Consider the following 13957-nt stretch of genomic DNA (forward strand, 5'->3'; position numbering starts at 1 on the left):
GAGAGAGAGAGAGAGAGAGAGAGAGAGAGAGAGAGAGAGAGAGAGAGAGAGAGAGAGAGAGAGAGAGAGAGAGAGAGAGAGAGAGATACAATCAGAGAACACCCTCAGTAGTACCTAGACAGCAGCAGTGACAGAGCTACACCGCCGCCGCGCCTCACCTGGGCATCGAGGCGCAGATGGAGGTCGTGCCATTCCCCATCTTGCAAAGTTATGTTCACCTCCAGCTTAATGGGCTCCAGGCTACCCTCCAGCAACAGCTGTGGATGCCCATTCTTAATCTGTAACGCGAGCATGGGTGTGGGCGCGTTATGGTGTGGTCGTTGGGAGGGCGCCATGGGTCCGGCGTAGAGCAAGATGCCTTGCGGGTGGCGAGTGAGGACTCGCATGGAAATGGTGGTTGGGAGGCAGCGAGGTAGCGGCGGCACCCACGCCCACCCAGAGCCGAGGAAGGTACGCGCCAACACCTTGCAGCGCCATCCCTTGGATCCCCCCGGGCACACACATCTGGGGATCACACTTGCTCACTCCTCACCTCGATGACCGCTTCACTATCAACTCTCACCATGCAAGCAGTCACCGGAAAGGTGCTCCGTGGCTACAAGGGAGGTAGGTGTTCCCTTGTAATACTAATCGAGAACAAGGAAAACATGCATAATTGTAATTATACACACACACACACACACACACACCTGTTGCCGGCAGGGCTTGGTAGGCAGCGGCCGCCATTCAAGCAGGAGGAGGGCGTGCATGTCTCTGGCTCCTGGGCACGGCATGAAGGAGCGCGGGAAAGACGCGGCGTGACCAGAGAGGTGACGTTGGTGTCCACGACCTGGCAATGAAAAGTATCGATGTTCATTCACACTTCCCAGTCTGCTGGTAGCTTTAATAACCTGTTAGTTATTATTTCTTCAAGACATCTCTAAAGGTGTTAGTTTACTCATTTACACCATAAGGTCCTCACATCAGGGACTTCAACTACGCTGTCACCACCTCAATCAGGAACGTCAGTCACCACGTCATTTCTCATCAGCCTCAAACATGTTAAGCTCTGGAACTCCCTCCCTGCATCTGTATTTCCGACTTCCAACGACTTGTTTTCTTTAAAGAGGGAGGTATCGAGGCATTTGCTCCCTAATTTTGGCTGACGCTTTTCTCTTTGTAGATAGCCTGCACTCAAGTGGGCTTATTTTAATCTTTTCTTTTTTTGCCCTTGACTGGTTCTCTTCCCTTCATAAAAGAAAAAGACCATCCCTGGCTAGACACTCACCAAGCAATGCCACATCAATATCAATAACCTCCGCTCCCACATAGAAAAAAAATGGTTGAATAAAGAAAACATTGACCTAGACATGAAAAAAAAACTCAACAAAATTGAGAAAAAAAGGTCATGCTAATTTCTTTCTCAATAGTAAGACAACCAAAACAAAAATAAACGTTGGTGTTGCCAACTTTCAAAGCACACGAGAATCTCAGGTATGAAAACGAAAACCAGGCAAGAAATAAAACTTTACCCAGTGATTTCTTATAAAAAAGGACCAGCAGGGGGTATAACAAGGACAAGCAACACTATTCGTGCTTTCATTTCCACCAATAACAAAATTTCATTGCCTACTTTCATTCACTAGAACGCAATTTCCTTTCACGATGGACGATTGCAATATATCACAAAATTTCACCCACAGGAGCTGAGTACCTGGAGAGGGAGAGAGGTGGAGGCGAGGGAGGCAGCGGAGGACGGGTCGCCAGGTTGAGAGTCCCGCAGGCTGGAGGAGTGAGTACCATCCAGTCGCTCTCCAACCTCTTCGAGAGAGCCAAGATGCATCCGCAATTTGGTGGCCTCCTCCAGCTGTGATTAAGACGTAATGTAGATGAGACTGAGGCGATGGGTTACTGGAGAGGAACAGATGACTGGAAGGGATCAAGCGGAAGTAGGTGAACATTGCGGGTGAAATGACTATGATGGGAAGTGGTGAGAGATGCCAATAAAGGAAGCTAAATGGTATGGTAAGATGAGTATGAGGGTGACAGGCGTGGCGAGGTCACATGTGCCTTTATAGGTGATTGACAGAAGGGCGTCACAGGGCTGAAAGGAACAGGGTGAGTGAATGAGCCTCCAAAGCCGCACCTGTCGTAAGTGAAGCCCCAGCAGACCCAGAAGCTTCGTTGGATCCATGAATACTCCTCCTGGACCCACCACACTCAACCACACACAGGCTGACGGAGGAGGCGGGGGCAACCAGGCACTCTCTTCTTCGCTTTCCTTTCCTTCACCTCCATCAGCTGAGGCAACAGTGGCGCTGGTGGAGTATGGCGGGCTATGGCGGTAACGATCAGTGTCTGGGTGGTGGTGGCCGTCATCGTGGTGGGGTTCTGGCTGCTGGTGTCGAGGGTGCGGCAGCGTGCCACCATACAGTGAAACCACCTCAACCTTGTGCGAGGAGCTTCCCCCAACCACCTTCAGTACCTCTTCCAGGAGTTTACCAAGCCTCCCACCGCCTCCCTGCAGAAATAAGACCATATATTTCTTACTGGTAAAGCTACGAAGCAGTGAGCGGCAGTGTATATAAATGATGATGGATGATGAGTGAAACGGTGATGACATAAGAATCAAACTGGAACTTATCTTATTTGCCCGTTACTGTGTGTGTGTGTGTGTGTGTGTGTGTGTGTGTGTGTGTGTGTGTGTGTGTGTGTGTTTGAACTGAACACACACACACACACACACACACACACACACACACACACACACACACACACACACACGTGCGCTCGCCAAATTGAGGCACTTTATTCCGAACACGTTTAAAAGGCAAGATAATAAAAGTCCTATTAGAAAAAAAAAGAATAATTTCATTCCAATACCTTTTGTAAAGAAAACGGATTTGCCACTATTCCAGCAGTCACCATTAGAGGAAGAATCTGCCTTGATGAAACACGAGCTGTTAAGTATGCTAATGAGAGAGAGAGAGAGAGAGAGAGAGAGAGAGAGAGAGAGAGAGAGAGAGAGAGAGAGAGAGAGAGAGAGAGAGAGAGAGAGAGAGAGAGAGAGAGAGAGAGAGAGAGAGAGAGAGAGAGAGAGAGAGAGAGAGAGAGAGAGAGAGAGAGAGAGAGAGAGAGAGAGAGAGAGAGAGAGAGAGAGAGAGAGAGAGAGAGAGAGAGAGAGAGAGAGAGAGAGAGAGCGCGGTTGTAACAGAAGAATATTGTTTAGTAGAGGATTATAAGAGTGTAGATTATGCTGATATACTGATTGCTTTTACGAATAGTTTTGCATTTTGGTCCCGGGACTACAAACGTTCGCCTGCAAGGTATGGATATTCATAGTTCTAATGAGACAGACATAGATTTCGTTTAGTCAGTTTCTCTTTTTTGTTTCATCGCCGCAATGTCGCATTTCTAGTTATATTTTACTGCTGTTTTCAGGCTAATTATTCCTCTGACCTTGTTACCTGCATGCTTCACCTCCTCTCGCAGCCTTATTGCACAAGACTTTTTACTTTGCATTATCCCTATTCTGTCTACCTCCCCAATGTAAGAGTTCATCATTATTCACAATCATTCATTCCTTTTTTCTGATAAACTCCGTAACTCACTGCTTGCTTCTGTATTTCATTTTTCCTATGACTTGAACTGTTTCGCAAGGAAAGTGCCAAAAGACGCCAAAAATGGATAATCCTTTTGACATCCCTTTGGAAATGGCAACTCGTAGGGCTTTCGCCTTATATATATATATATATATATATATATATATATATATATATATATATATATATATATATATATATATATATATATATATATATATATATATTTTTTTTATTCTTTTACCAGAAACTCCGGGTACCTGGCGTGTATCGGTGGATCTGCCGAAATATTAGGCAGGCATTCTCAAAACAAAGAAAACGGCGTCCTGAATTTATTTTTTACTTAGCCTCATCAAATTTTGCATGTCCATGCCCATTAGTGGGGATGGATCCGCTTGGATCCATGACGTTACAGAGTGTATGGTATGAGCCATTGTTTTGTTCCATTACAACAGTTTGATGGAACAAAGCCTGCAGCCTCGCCATGAATGAAGTGATTGAGTGGGAAGTTAGACAGAATAGGAATAAAATAATTCTTGGAAAAAAAAGAAACAGGGTAATAATAGGAGAGTAATGATGCTGATGATAGTAAAGAAGTACAATACTAAATATATATATATATATATATATATATATATATATATATATATATATATATATATATATATATATATATATATATATATATATATATATATATATATATATATATATATATATATATATATATATATATATATATATATATATATATATATATATATATATATATATATATATATATATATATATATATATATATATATATATATATATATATATATATATAATATAGTCCTCAAGATTATAATAGGCTATTTGTAGGCAGAGACAGAGGAGAATTTGATAATCATAAAACATTGATGAAGGTTATGCTACAAATGTACGTCTCTCTCTCTCTCTCTCTCTCTCTCTCTCTCTCTCTCTCTCTGTATTACTGCAACGGTTATTTTTCAAACCACGTAGTAACGGTCAAGCAATAATTTCTTTCTCTTTTTAACCAAGCTCTAGCCTCTTTACCAAAATTACTAATTGAAATAATGACTTTACTGGAGAGAGAGAGAGAGAGAGAGAGAGAGAGAGAGAGAGAGAGAGAGAGAGAGAGAGAGATAACGCACTATTTTGGCATACTTTAAAGGAAATCTTGCAAAGGCGTGGAGTGGAGGCCGTGCATGTCTACTCCCCACCACTAATGAAACTGACAACTTAAGTGTTTGTGTAGAGGGGATGTTATGGTTATGATCCTAAATTATTGCAATTACCGCTTATATAACAGTTTATCAGAAATCTGAAGATATCATGTCATTCAGAAGATTTTGTTACACAATACGTGATATCTTATTTTAGTAATTATTAATAAATTACTGCGAATTGTTGCAACAAACTAAAACGATTATAAACAATGCAGACACTATTTTTCCCTTCATCTCATCATATTTCTGTCAATTGTCTATCTGGAAAGGTTTTAATAGGATGTTTAGATTCAACAATTATTCCTGAGTGAAACGATATGAAGTAAAATGTATCAAGTAAAGTATGAAGTGATATATGACCCAAAATATAAGAGTATACAAGGTAGAAAATCTTGCCCACCTATATTTCAGTTTGTTGTGAAAACACTTCAGAACAGGCCCTGAAGCATGTCACGTATCCGTTGTCTATGTTTCTACTTTAGGCCAATATCTCTTACATACACATGAGTTATAATTAGAATCCACATCAAAGGGTAGAAAACTAACAATTAACAAAACCATCACACATTACGAATACCTTAACGAAGTATCAGTTGCAGCACAGTAAACCTAAGATTATGGCTGGGAGGTTTGCACTCGCCAGCAGCAGGAGTGGAATGTTAACAGGATATTACCTGAATAAGCTCCTAGTCACGTTACCAAACATCGCAAAATAAATGGCCAGCTCATCCCCGCCCCCAGGATCGCTAACACGGGCTTTACGCAGAACTATTCAGGAGTTTGAGGTTCAGGAATAGCGTGTGTAAGTAAGCTCATTGTTCAGTAGCAGTATCAGTATACCCAGCAGCGAAGCAGATCACTAAGAAACGATACCACTGCCAAAAGTCAAGAAGGGAGTTGAGACATTATCGCCATAGCAAAATGTCTCTCTCTCTCTCTCTCTCTCTCTCTCTCTCTCTCTCTCTGTGTATGTGGTGTGTGTGTGTGTGTGTGTGTGGGTGTGTGTGTGTTTGCTTCGGTTTGTCTCGAGTAGTGGTATGAGAGGACTCACTGAACGGTGGCATAAACGGTAAGTGGAGCAGTTTTTCCTCTGAATGAAAAGAGGAGGAGGAGGAGGAGGAGGAGGAGGAGGAGGAGGAGGAGGAGGAGGAGGAGGAGGAGGAGGAGAAGGAGAAGGAGAAGGAGAAGGAGGAGGAGGAGGAAGAGAAGAAGAAGGAGGAAGAAGAGGAAAAGGAGGAGGAGGAGGAGGAGGAGGAGGAGGAGGAGGAGGAGGAGGAGGAGGAGGAGGAGGAGGAGGAGGAGGAGGAGGAGGAGGAGGAGGAGGAGGAGGAGGAGGAGGAGGAGGAGGAGGAGGAGGAGGAGGAGGAGGAGGAGGAGGAGGAGGAGGAGGAGGAGGAGGAGGAGGAGGAGGAGGAGGAGGAGGAGTCTGCATCTTACAAATAAATGGACATATTTTACTGGGAGTAAGTTATTTTTTCCTGGTATCAGTGAAGAATAGAAGGACTTATTCACAAATAATGGGATCTTTTTTTCGGTGTATTCATATGGAAGTGTTTGAAAAAACCCTGTATAGGCAGTGTGGAAAGAACACGAAGGGTAGTCGCAGTTGGAGAAATGGCCGGGGACTATTGTTTTTTCACGTTCTTTACTCTTTAACAGTAAAAAACTCAATTAAATGTTCACGTCACTAAGTTTTACTGGAATCTCATGCAGTCTTTTATTCTTTTAACAAATTCTACGAAAAAATAGTTAATTTTTTTTTCATTTTAAAGACGCATGCATTATCTATCTTGTTATGCTAATCTGAGTTTCTAAACGGAAGAAAAATATATTACCTACGTTTGTTCATATAAGAACGGAGTACTGGTCAGAGAACATATCAGAAATGTTATTCATATATTAAACAACAACATAACATGTAGAAGAAGAAAAAAGAATGCCATGAACGGCTTCATGCTGGTGACACAAATCCAGACCCATTCAAAGTACCACCTGTAATTCGAACGATTTACTCTTTTTAATAACCAGTTCTATCACATATCCATAAAGATTACATAAATTGTTACGATGACATAACGAACCAAAATCACCACCTCTACCACCACCTCCACTGCTTTTACTACTACTACTACTACTACTACTACTACTACTACTACTACTACTACTACTACTACTACTACTACTTCCACTATATTGCTAGTGATACTGAAAGTAAAATCAACAAAGCTAATAACGATAATAAAAACAACAACAGAAAAGAAGGAAATATAGGCAAGAAAAAAAGGAAAATAAAGGCCAGACCTATGCAAAGCGCCTCCTGGAATCCTACACTCTTCCTGGATTTCACCTTCCTTCACAAACAACGTTCTCTCATCCCTCACCTACCCGCCACCCTCCTCCTTTCTTTTCTTGCTGCGAAGGACGCTCTTCAACAACGACACGACAATCAAGAAGGTTTAAGGCTAATCTGGAAACAGTGACGTCTACACACACACACACACACACACACACACACACACACACACACACACACACACACACACACACACACACACACACACACCTTTTACAAGAAAAAATGAACTGGTATTCTCACATCTCGATTTCTATCAAGTTAAATGTTCTGTGTCGTCCTGGAATAATGTCTTCTTTTAATCAACCAACTCTGTTACCCAACGCTAAAGGTTACACAAGCTCTTATAAAGACTAAACGACTACCACCAACAATTCCACCATCATTACCACAATTACTATTACTACCACTACGACTACTATTACTACTACTATTACTACTACTACTACTACTACTATTACAACTACAACTACTACTAGAAGTGTAATAAGAGCAATAGCTATAATGTTAAAAAAGAGAGAAAACATAAAAAAGAGAGAATAAAATAAAGAAAAAATAAAGACAAAACAACCACAGAAAAGAAAAAAACTAATAAAACACACACACACAAAACAAAAACATAGACGAAAGAAATACTAACAATAAGAAAAGAATAGCCAGTTCAGTCTCCCTACCTGTGGCGTCCAGCCCCGAGCGAGGCGTGCCGGCGTGGTGGGGAACAACGAGATGGGGGCGGCACGTGCCAGGGCAGCGGGGGCGAGAAGTCTTACCATCACCGTCACGTTGGCAGCCACTCCACGTTGCCGCCACGTCCTGTCACTCACGCGAAAGTGGAGATCATACCTGCCGCGGGAGAACATGAGTGCCAGGGAGAATGGAGACTTAGAGGACACAGGAGAGGAATGGAGGAAGGAAATGCAGCACAGGAGAGGAATGAAAGGAGAAAAAAGAGCATACAAAGGAAATGATGGAAGGAAAGGCAGTACACGAGAGGAATGAAGGAAGGAAATGTAGCATACAAGAGGAATGAAGGAAGGAAAAGCAGTACACGAAAGGAATGAAGAAAGGAGAGGCACGACACGAGAGAAATGGAGGAAGGAAAGACAGCACGCATTCAAAGGAAATGGATGGAGGAAATTCATCACAGGAGAGGAATGGAGGGAGAAAATGCAACACATGAGAAGAATGGAGGGAAGAATGGGACACAGGAAAGGAATGGAGGGAAGAGAGGCTGCAAACGAGAGGAATGAAGGAAGGCAATGCAGTGCACGAAAAGAATGGAGGGAGAAAGGAGGCACAGGAGAAGAATGGAGGGAGAAAGGGGGGAAGAGAAGAGAAACAGAGGGAGGAAATGAACACTCTAAAGGAATGGATAGAGAAAAGGCAGCATTTCAGACGAAAGGAAGACGACGGAAAGGAAATAAGAAAGAAATGGAATATCTTGAAGAGCATTTAGGAAACGCTTGATCGACCTATTCGCTGACTGACTGAAGGCACTGCAACGTTACATGATGTCGTGAGAAGAGATGAAACAATGTAAAGAACAAAAAAATACGTAGTGCAAGCATTGTAACTTGAGAGAGAGAGAGAGAGAGAGAGAGAGAGAGAGAGAGAGAGAGAGAGAGAGAGAGAGAGAGAGAGAGAGAGAGAGAGAGAGAGAGAGAGAGAGAGAGAGAGAGAGAGAGAGAGAGAGAGAGAGAGAGAGAGAGAGAGAGAGAGAGAGAGAGAGTGTTTAAATATAGAATAAGTATTCAGCGCATGGGAATCAGCATTACACACACACACACACACACACACACACACACACACACACACACACACACACACACACACACACCGCGTAGTGTAGTGGTTAGCACGCTCGACTCACAATCGAGAGGGCCGGGTTCAAGTCCCGACGCGGCGAGGCAAATGGGCAAGCCTCTTAATGTGTGGCCCCTGTTCACCTAGCAGTAAATAGGTACGGGATGTAACTCGAGGGGTTGTGGCCTCGCTTTCCCGGTGTGTGGAGTGTGTTGTGGTCTCCTACCCGAAGATCGGTCCATGAGCTCTGAGCTCGCTCCGTAATGGGGAAGACTGGCTGGGTGACCATCAGACGACCGAGGTGAATTACACACACACACACACACAAAGAGGAAGTTAAAAATAAATAAATAATGATAGAGTAAGAAGGAATCAATAATGGCATTCAAGCTGCCATTTCTCCTATTATCAGCGATTCTTCACCAAAGGAATGAATATTTGGTGACAGCCCACTCTTGTTGAATTAATTGCAGGATGAAAACCACCGGCTGAGTGACTGGCAACGCTGGTCACACGTCGCTCGCTAATTTATAGTTGATCTACGTGGACCATTGATCTTGTTTTTGACCTTTTTACTGTGTGTATTCTTATGGTTTCTACTTTTTTATGCAAATGTGAAACTTCAAATAGACTAGTAAATAAGACATAAATACTATAGTGAGGTTGACCATGCTTTTCAGTAGCATTGTAACAGTCTATATTTCTACATGCGTGTTACACTAACATTATTCCAATTTTGCTGCGCGTTGAGAATGACGGAGGAATCTAAAATGTGCCATCATTATACCGTCGCTTCAGTGTGGTTGAAGTTCACGTTTGCGGCTTCCATGTATCAGCGTTTGCTAATCTCATGCAAAATTGATGCTTCTGCGCGAAAAAAAAAAGAAAAAGAAAAAGGACTTGCTTTCTAGTGCAGATACAAAACTAAAATCTTCAAGGAATGAAAGTTACATGTTGGATAGAAAACTGTATAAACAACTATTTTGTTTTTGTTTTGTACACGTGTATGTGTTTGACTATTGTTGTTGTGAGTGAGAATAGTATTAGGTTAACATGAATCATGCATGGATACCACACACACACACACACACACACACACATAGCAACAATAGTAGTAGTAGTAGTAGTAGTAGTAGTAGTAGTAGTAGTAGTAGTAGTAGTAGTAGTAGTAGTGGTAGTGATAGTAGTAATCGTGGTGGTAGTAGTAGTAGTAGTAGTAGTAGTAGTAGTAGTAGTAGTAGTAGTAGTAGTAGTGGTAGTGATAGTAGTAATCGTGGTGATGGTGGTAGTAGTAGTAGTAGTAGTAGTAGTAGTAGTAGTAGTAGTAGTAGTAGTAGTAGCAGCAGCAGCAGCAGCAGCAGCAGTTGTTGTTGTTGTTTACTAACAAAATATATATAGAAAATATAACAATTTCCCTTAATAAAATAACAATAAATGATGAATAATAGAATCTGAATTCAAATTTTCTTGTCTAAATAAAACCATAAAACCATGTACGCATAAAACCAATAATAGAAATGCTAACAATTCCATCCTTGGTTTGAACGACAGAAAAAAATGACAACCAACACAACATAATGGCGAAACAAGACTAAAATTTTCTACACAACAAAATAGTAGAAAAGCAACAGTTAAACACGCACACGTAAAGAATCAGACTTAGCATTGTTGTCTCACTTCAGTCACAACCACAACACAGTCACACAGCAAAGGGGATACTACTCACAGCCCTTACACACCGTCATCATAGCCACAGAGTAAGAAAAACGTATAGTCTTCACACAGCCACAGCACACACACACACACACACAAAAAAAAAAAAAAAAAAAAAAAAAACAATAAGAGAACGAATCCTTCACACAACAATCAGAGGGAACGGCCTCAACACAGCCTCACCTCCCCTCCCTCACCACGCTGGAGGCGAAGACGGTGCCGTGGCGCGGGTCCAGGGAGAATAGAGGGTGCGGCGGACCGTCCCACGCGTAAGACTTGTCCCCAGCATCCCAGTCGTCAGGGTCGTTCACGTATACTCGGCCTAGAGGCGCCTCTGAGCCCCCTCCCTGTGTGCGAAACGAGTGAGGGATACAGTGAGGAACAATGAAACTTTAAAAATATATATAACTCAAGGGAAGAAAAGTCTCTCCCCCTCTCTCTCTCTCTCTCTCTCTCTCTCTCTCTCTCTCTCTCTCTCTCTCTCTCTCACCCGGGTCTTCCACAGAAACACAGTCTTGGTCGCGGGCTTCATAGGGTGGTCGTTGGTGTCGTCCACGATCACGGTGAGGGTGTGGGTGGCGGTCACTCCCCCAGCGTCGCCTAATTCCACGCCCACCTCCAGCTCCGGCCACGCTTCCCGGTCCAAGCCGCCCGTGGTCCACAGTTCGGCACCTCCGCGTCCGCTGTCTACATCTGCCGACGGGGAGTTTTCAGATAGTAAGTACGGTGACTGTTGTTGTTATTGTTGTTGTTATTAAGGGTCATTACCAAAATCATGACGACTTTTCTACTACTACTACTGTTACTACTTGGTGCTACTACTACTACTACTACTACTACTACTACTACTACTACGATTAGTTTTTTTTAAATGGGTTAATGAGAAATGAGAGATGAAAGAGAATTCCAGAGTTTATCATTGAGAGTTGCAAAAAAGTCTTGTGCAGCGAGATGGACAAAAAGTAAGTAGAAAGAACTGCGAAAGAAGACCGAGGTAAAAAGAAGACAGATGTGGATATTTTCAGTTATGAAGGGCATTGGTCGAGATTTGAAGACGGTAATAGATGAGTAAACATTCATCATTAATATTGTGAAAGAGGAAAACCAAGAATATATTAATCAAATTATACTACGATTCCAAATACTTGTTGTTTTCTCTCTCTCTCTCTCTCTCTCTCTCTCTCTCAAGTGACAAGGATAGTAGTAGCTGGCTATCTGTAACATCTTCAGCTTTAGTTTCCTACATCAATCATTCTTCTTCTGTAAATTGCATCGACAACAAATTCACAGATGTTACCAAAAAGACACAGCTGCCGCCAGGATGAAATCTCGTTCAAATCAAATACGCAAGACAATACATAGTTACACACTGTAGACGTTTGCTACATTCATTCCTATCTGATTTGCTCTGATCATACTAGCGTTTCTGAAAAAAAAAATAAAAGAGAGAGAGAGAGAGAGAGAGAGAGAGAGAGAGAGAGAGAGAGAGAGAGAGAGAGAGAGAGAGAGAGAGAGAGAGAGAGAGAGAGAGAGAGAGAGAGAGAGAGAAGTAATTTCTTCTATATATCTCAACACTATACTTAAAAGCTACTCTAATTAATGGATTTCTCTCAGTATTTATCACCAACATTCTGGAAGGAACCATGCGTTTGTTAGAGTTTGTTCTTCCTTTTTACTCAGCTCCTACGTATTCTCCTCCTCCTCTTCCTCCTATGTACTACTATTTCTATTACTACTACTATATACTACTACTACTACTACTATTACTACTACTACTACTACTATTACTACGTATACACTAACACCATCCTAAAATCGTGAAGTACTTGTCCTCACTACAACACCGCTTGCTTCAGTAACCTAACTAACTAAACACACTCACCAGGATTGAACTTGAGTGCGATGGAGGACAGGATGTGGGCGGGGTTGGAGGGCGCAAGGCTGAAACTGAAAGGCGGCCCGTGACCCAGTTCCCAAACATCAGCATCTGTCGCCTTCAGGAGCCCCAGCAGCGTTGGTGGGGCGTCCTCGGGCACGTGGAAGACAGTGGGTGGCAGCAGGGTGGGTGCGCAGTCGTTCACGTCCGTCACAGTGAGGGTGAGAGTTGCCGTGGCGGTGAGGGGAGGGCGGCCTCTGTCCACTGCCACCACCAGGGCCTCCCCTGCAGCACCCCCAGGAATCTCGCGGTCCAGCGCCCTCCACAGCGTAATATCCCCAGTCTCGTCCACACGCAGCGCTCCCCAGCCGCCCATCATCTGGTAGTCCACGCCTTCCACACCGCCCTGCCATTGCCATATATCATGTTTAGATTCGTATTAGCACTGTTGTTGTTGTTGTTGTTGTTTTTGGTGGTGGTGGTAGTGGTGATGGTAATGGTGGTGGTGATGAGCGGAGCCAGTGGTTTGCAGGCGATGAAGGTGGTGGTGATGTGGTGGTGATGGTGGTAGTACTGGTGTGCTAATGGGGAAGGTAGTGTGCTAGTGGCAAAAGTGGTGGTAGTGGTAGTGTTGATGGTGGTGTGTTAGTGGTGTAGGTGGTGGTGAAATTAATAACGCGAAATGAGCTTCCATTTATAAGCCAACGAAATGAGATTCTGAGCCACATGACCGTTTCGCAAACCGTTCTGTAAACAAATTAGCCTTAAACGCTCGAAGGTGTCAAGTCCCGCAGTCATGAATAGCGCAGACTACGTGCGCAACAACCATGCTCATACGTACATACACAGGGGCACTCGCACACACACACACACACACACACACACACACACACACACACACACACACACACACACACACACACACACACACACACACACACACACACACACACACACACACACACACACACACACACACTTACATAAAAGATTAAAGCAGGATTTGCGATGTCAATTTAAAAAAACAACAACAATGTAAGAATACTACTACTACAATTACTATAGGTGCTGATTCGTTGCTTCACTGTTATGCTACGACGACACAAACCAATATAATAATGTTCTTTTTGCCTTTATAATGAAATTTGTCTTGTTTCGAAAAGGTCTTGAAAACTAGTTATTTGTTATTCTCGAGGGTGATTTTGTGTTTCTTTTGAGGTGGTGATCAAAACATCAACGCTCGAATATCCTATCACCGAGTGGCCGAAGAGCAGCCATCCATCCTTTATTGACGGCGATTGCATTAGGGAGCTCTAGAGATTGGCATGGTGTCATTCTGAAACTCATCCTACTCCACCATAGGCGGACGCTGGCTCTCTAAGCTTCCAAACAAATATCA

At 43.0% G+C, this 13957-nt stretch overlaps 1 protein-coding gene across 3 annotated transcripts in view; it reads right to left on the bottom strand.

Annotated features, from left to right (window-relative positions):
• Positions 1 to 13957, bottom strand: part of LOC123515909 (neural-cadherin-like) — a 163760-nt gene that overhangs the window by 12000 nt on the left and 137803 nt on the right. For all 3 annotated transcript variants that reach the window (XM_045274806.1, XM_045274803.1, XM_045274804.1), the window contains exons 11-18: positions 12565 to 12964; positions 11173 to 11375; positions 10866 to 11029; positions 7841 to 8009; positions 2126 to 2500; positions 1694 to 1846; positions 690 to 829; positions 159 to 504 (exon numbers count right to left, since the gene is read on the bottom strand). In XM_045274806.1, coding sequence (XP_045130741.1) covers positions 159 to 504; positions 690 to 829; positions 1694 to 1846; positions 2126 to 2500; positions 7841 to 8009; positions 10866 to 11029; positions 11173 to 11375; positions 12565 to 12964 — 1950 coding nt within the window. The remainder of the gene's footprint in view (positions 1 to 158; positions 505 to 689; positions 830 to 1693; positions 1847 to 2125; positions 2501 to 7840; positions 8010 to 10865; positions 11030 to 11172; positions 11376 to 12564; positions 12965 to 13957) is intronic.

This window comes from Portunus trituberculatus, chromosome 40, assembly GCF_017591435.1.
Source record: "Portunus trituberculatus isolate SZX2019 chromosome 40, ASM1759143v1, whole genome shotgun sequence".
Classification (NCBI taxonomy): Eukaryota; Metazoa; Arthropoda; class Malacostraca; order Decapoda; family Portunidae; genus Portunus; species Portunus trituberculatus.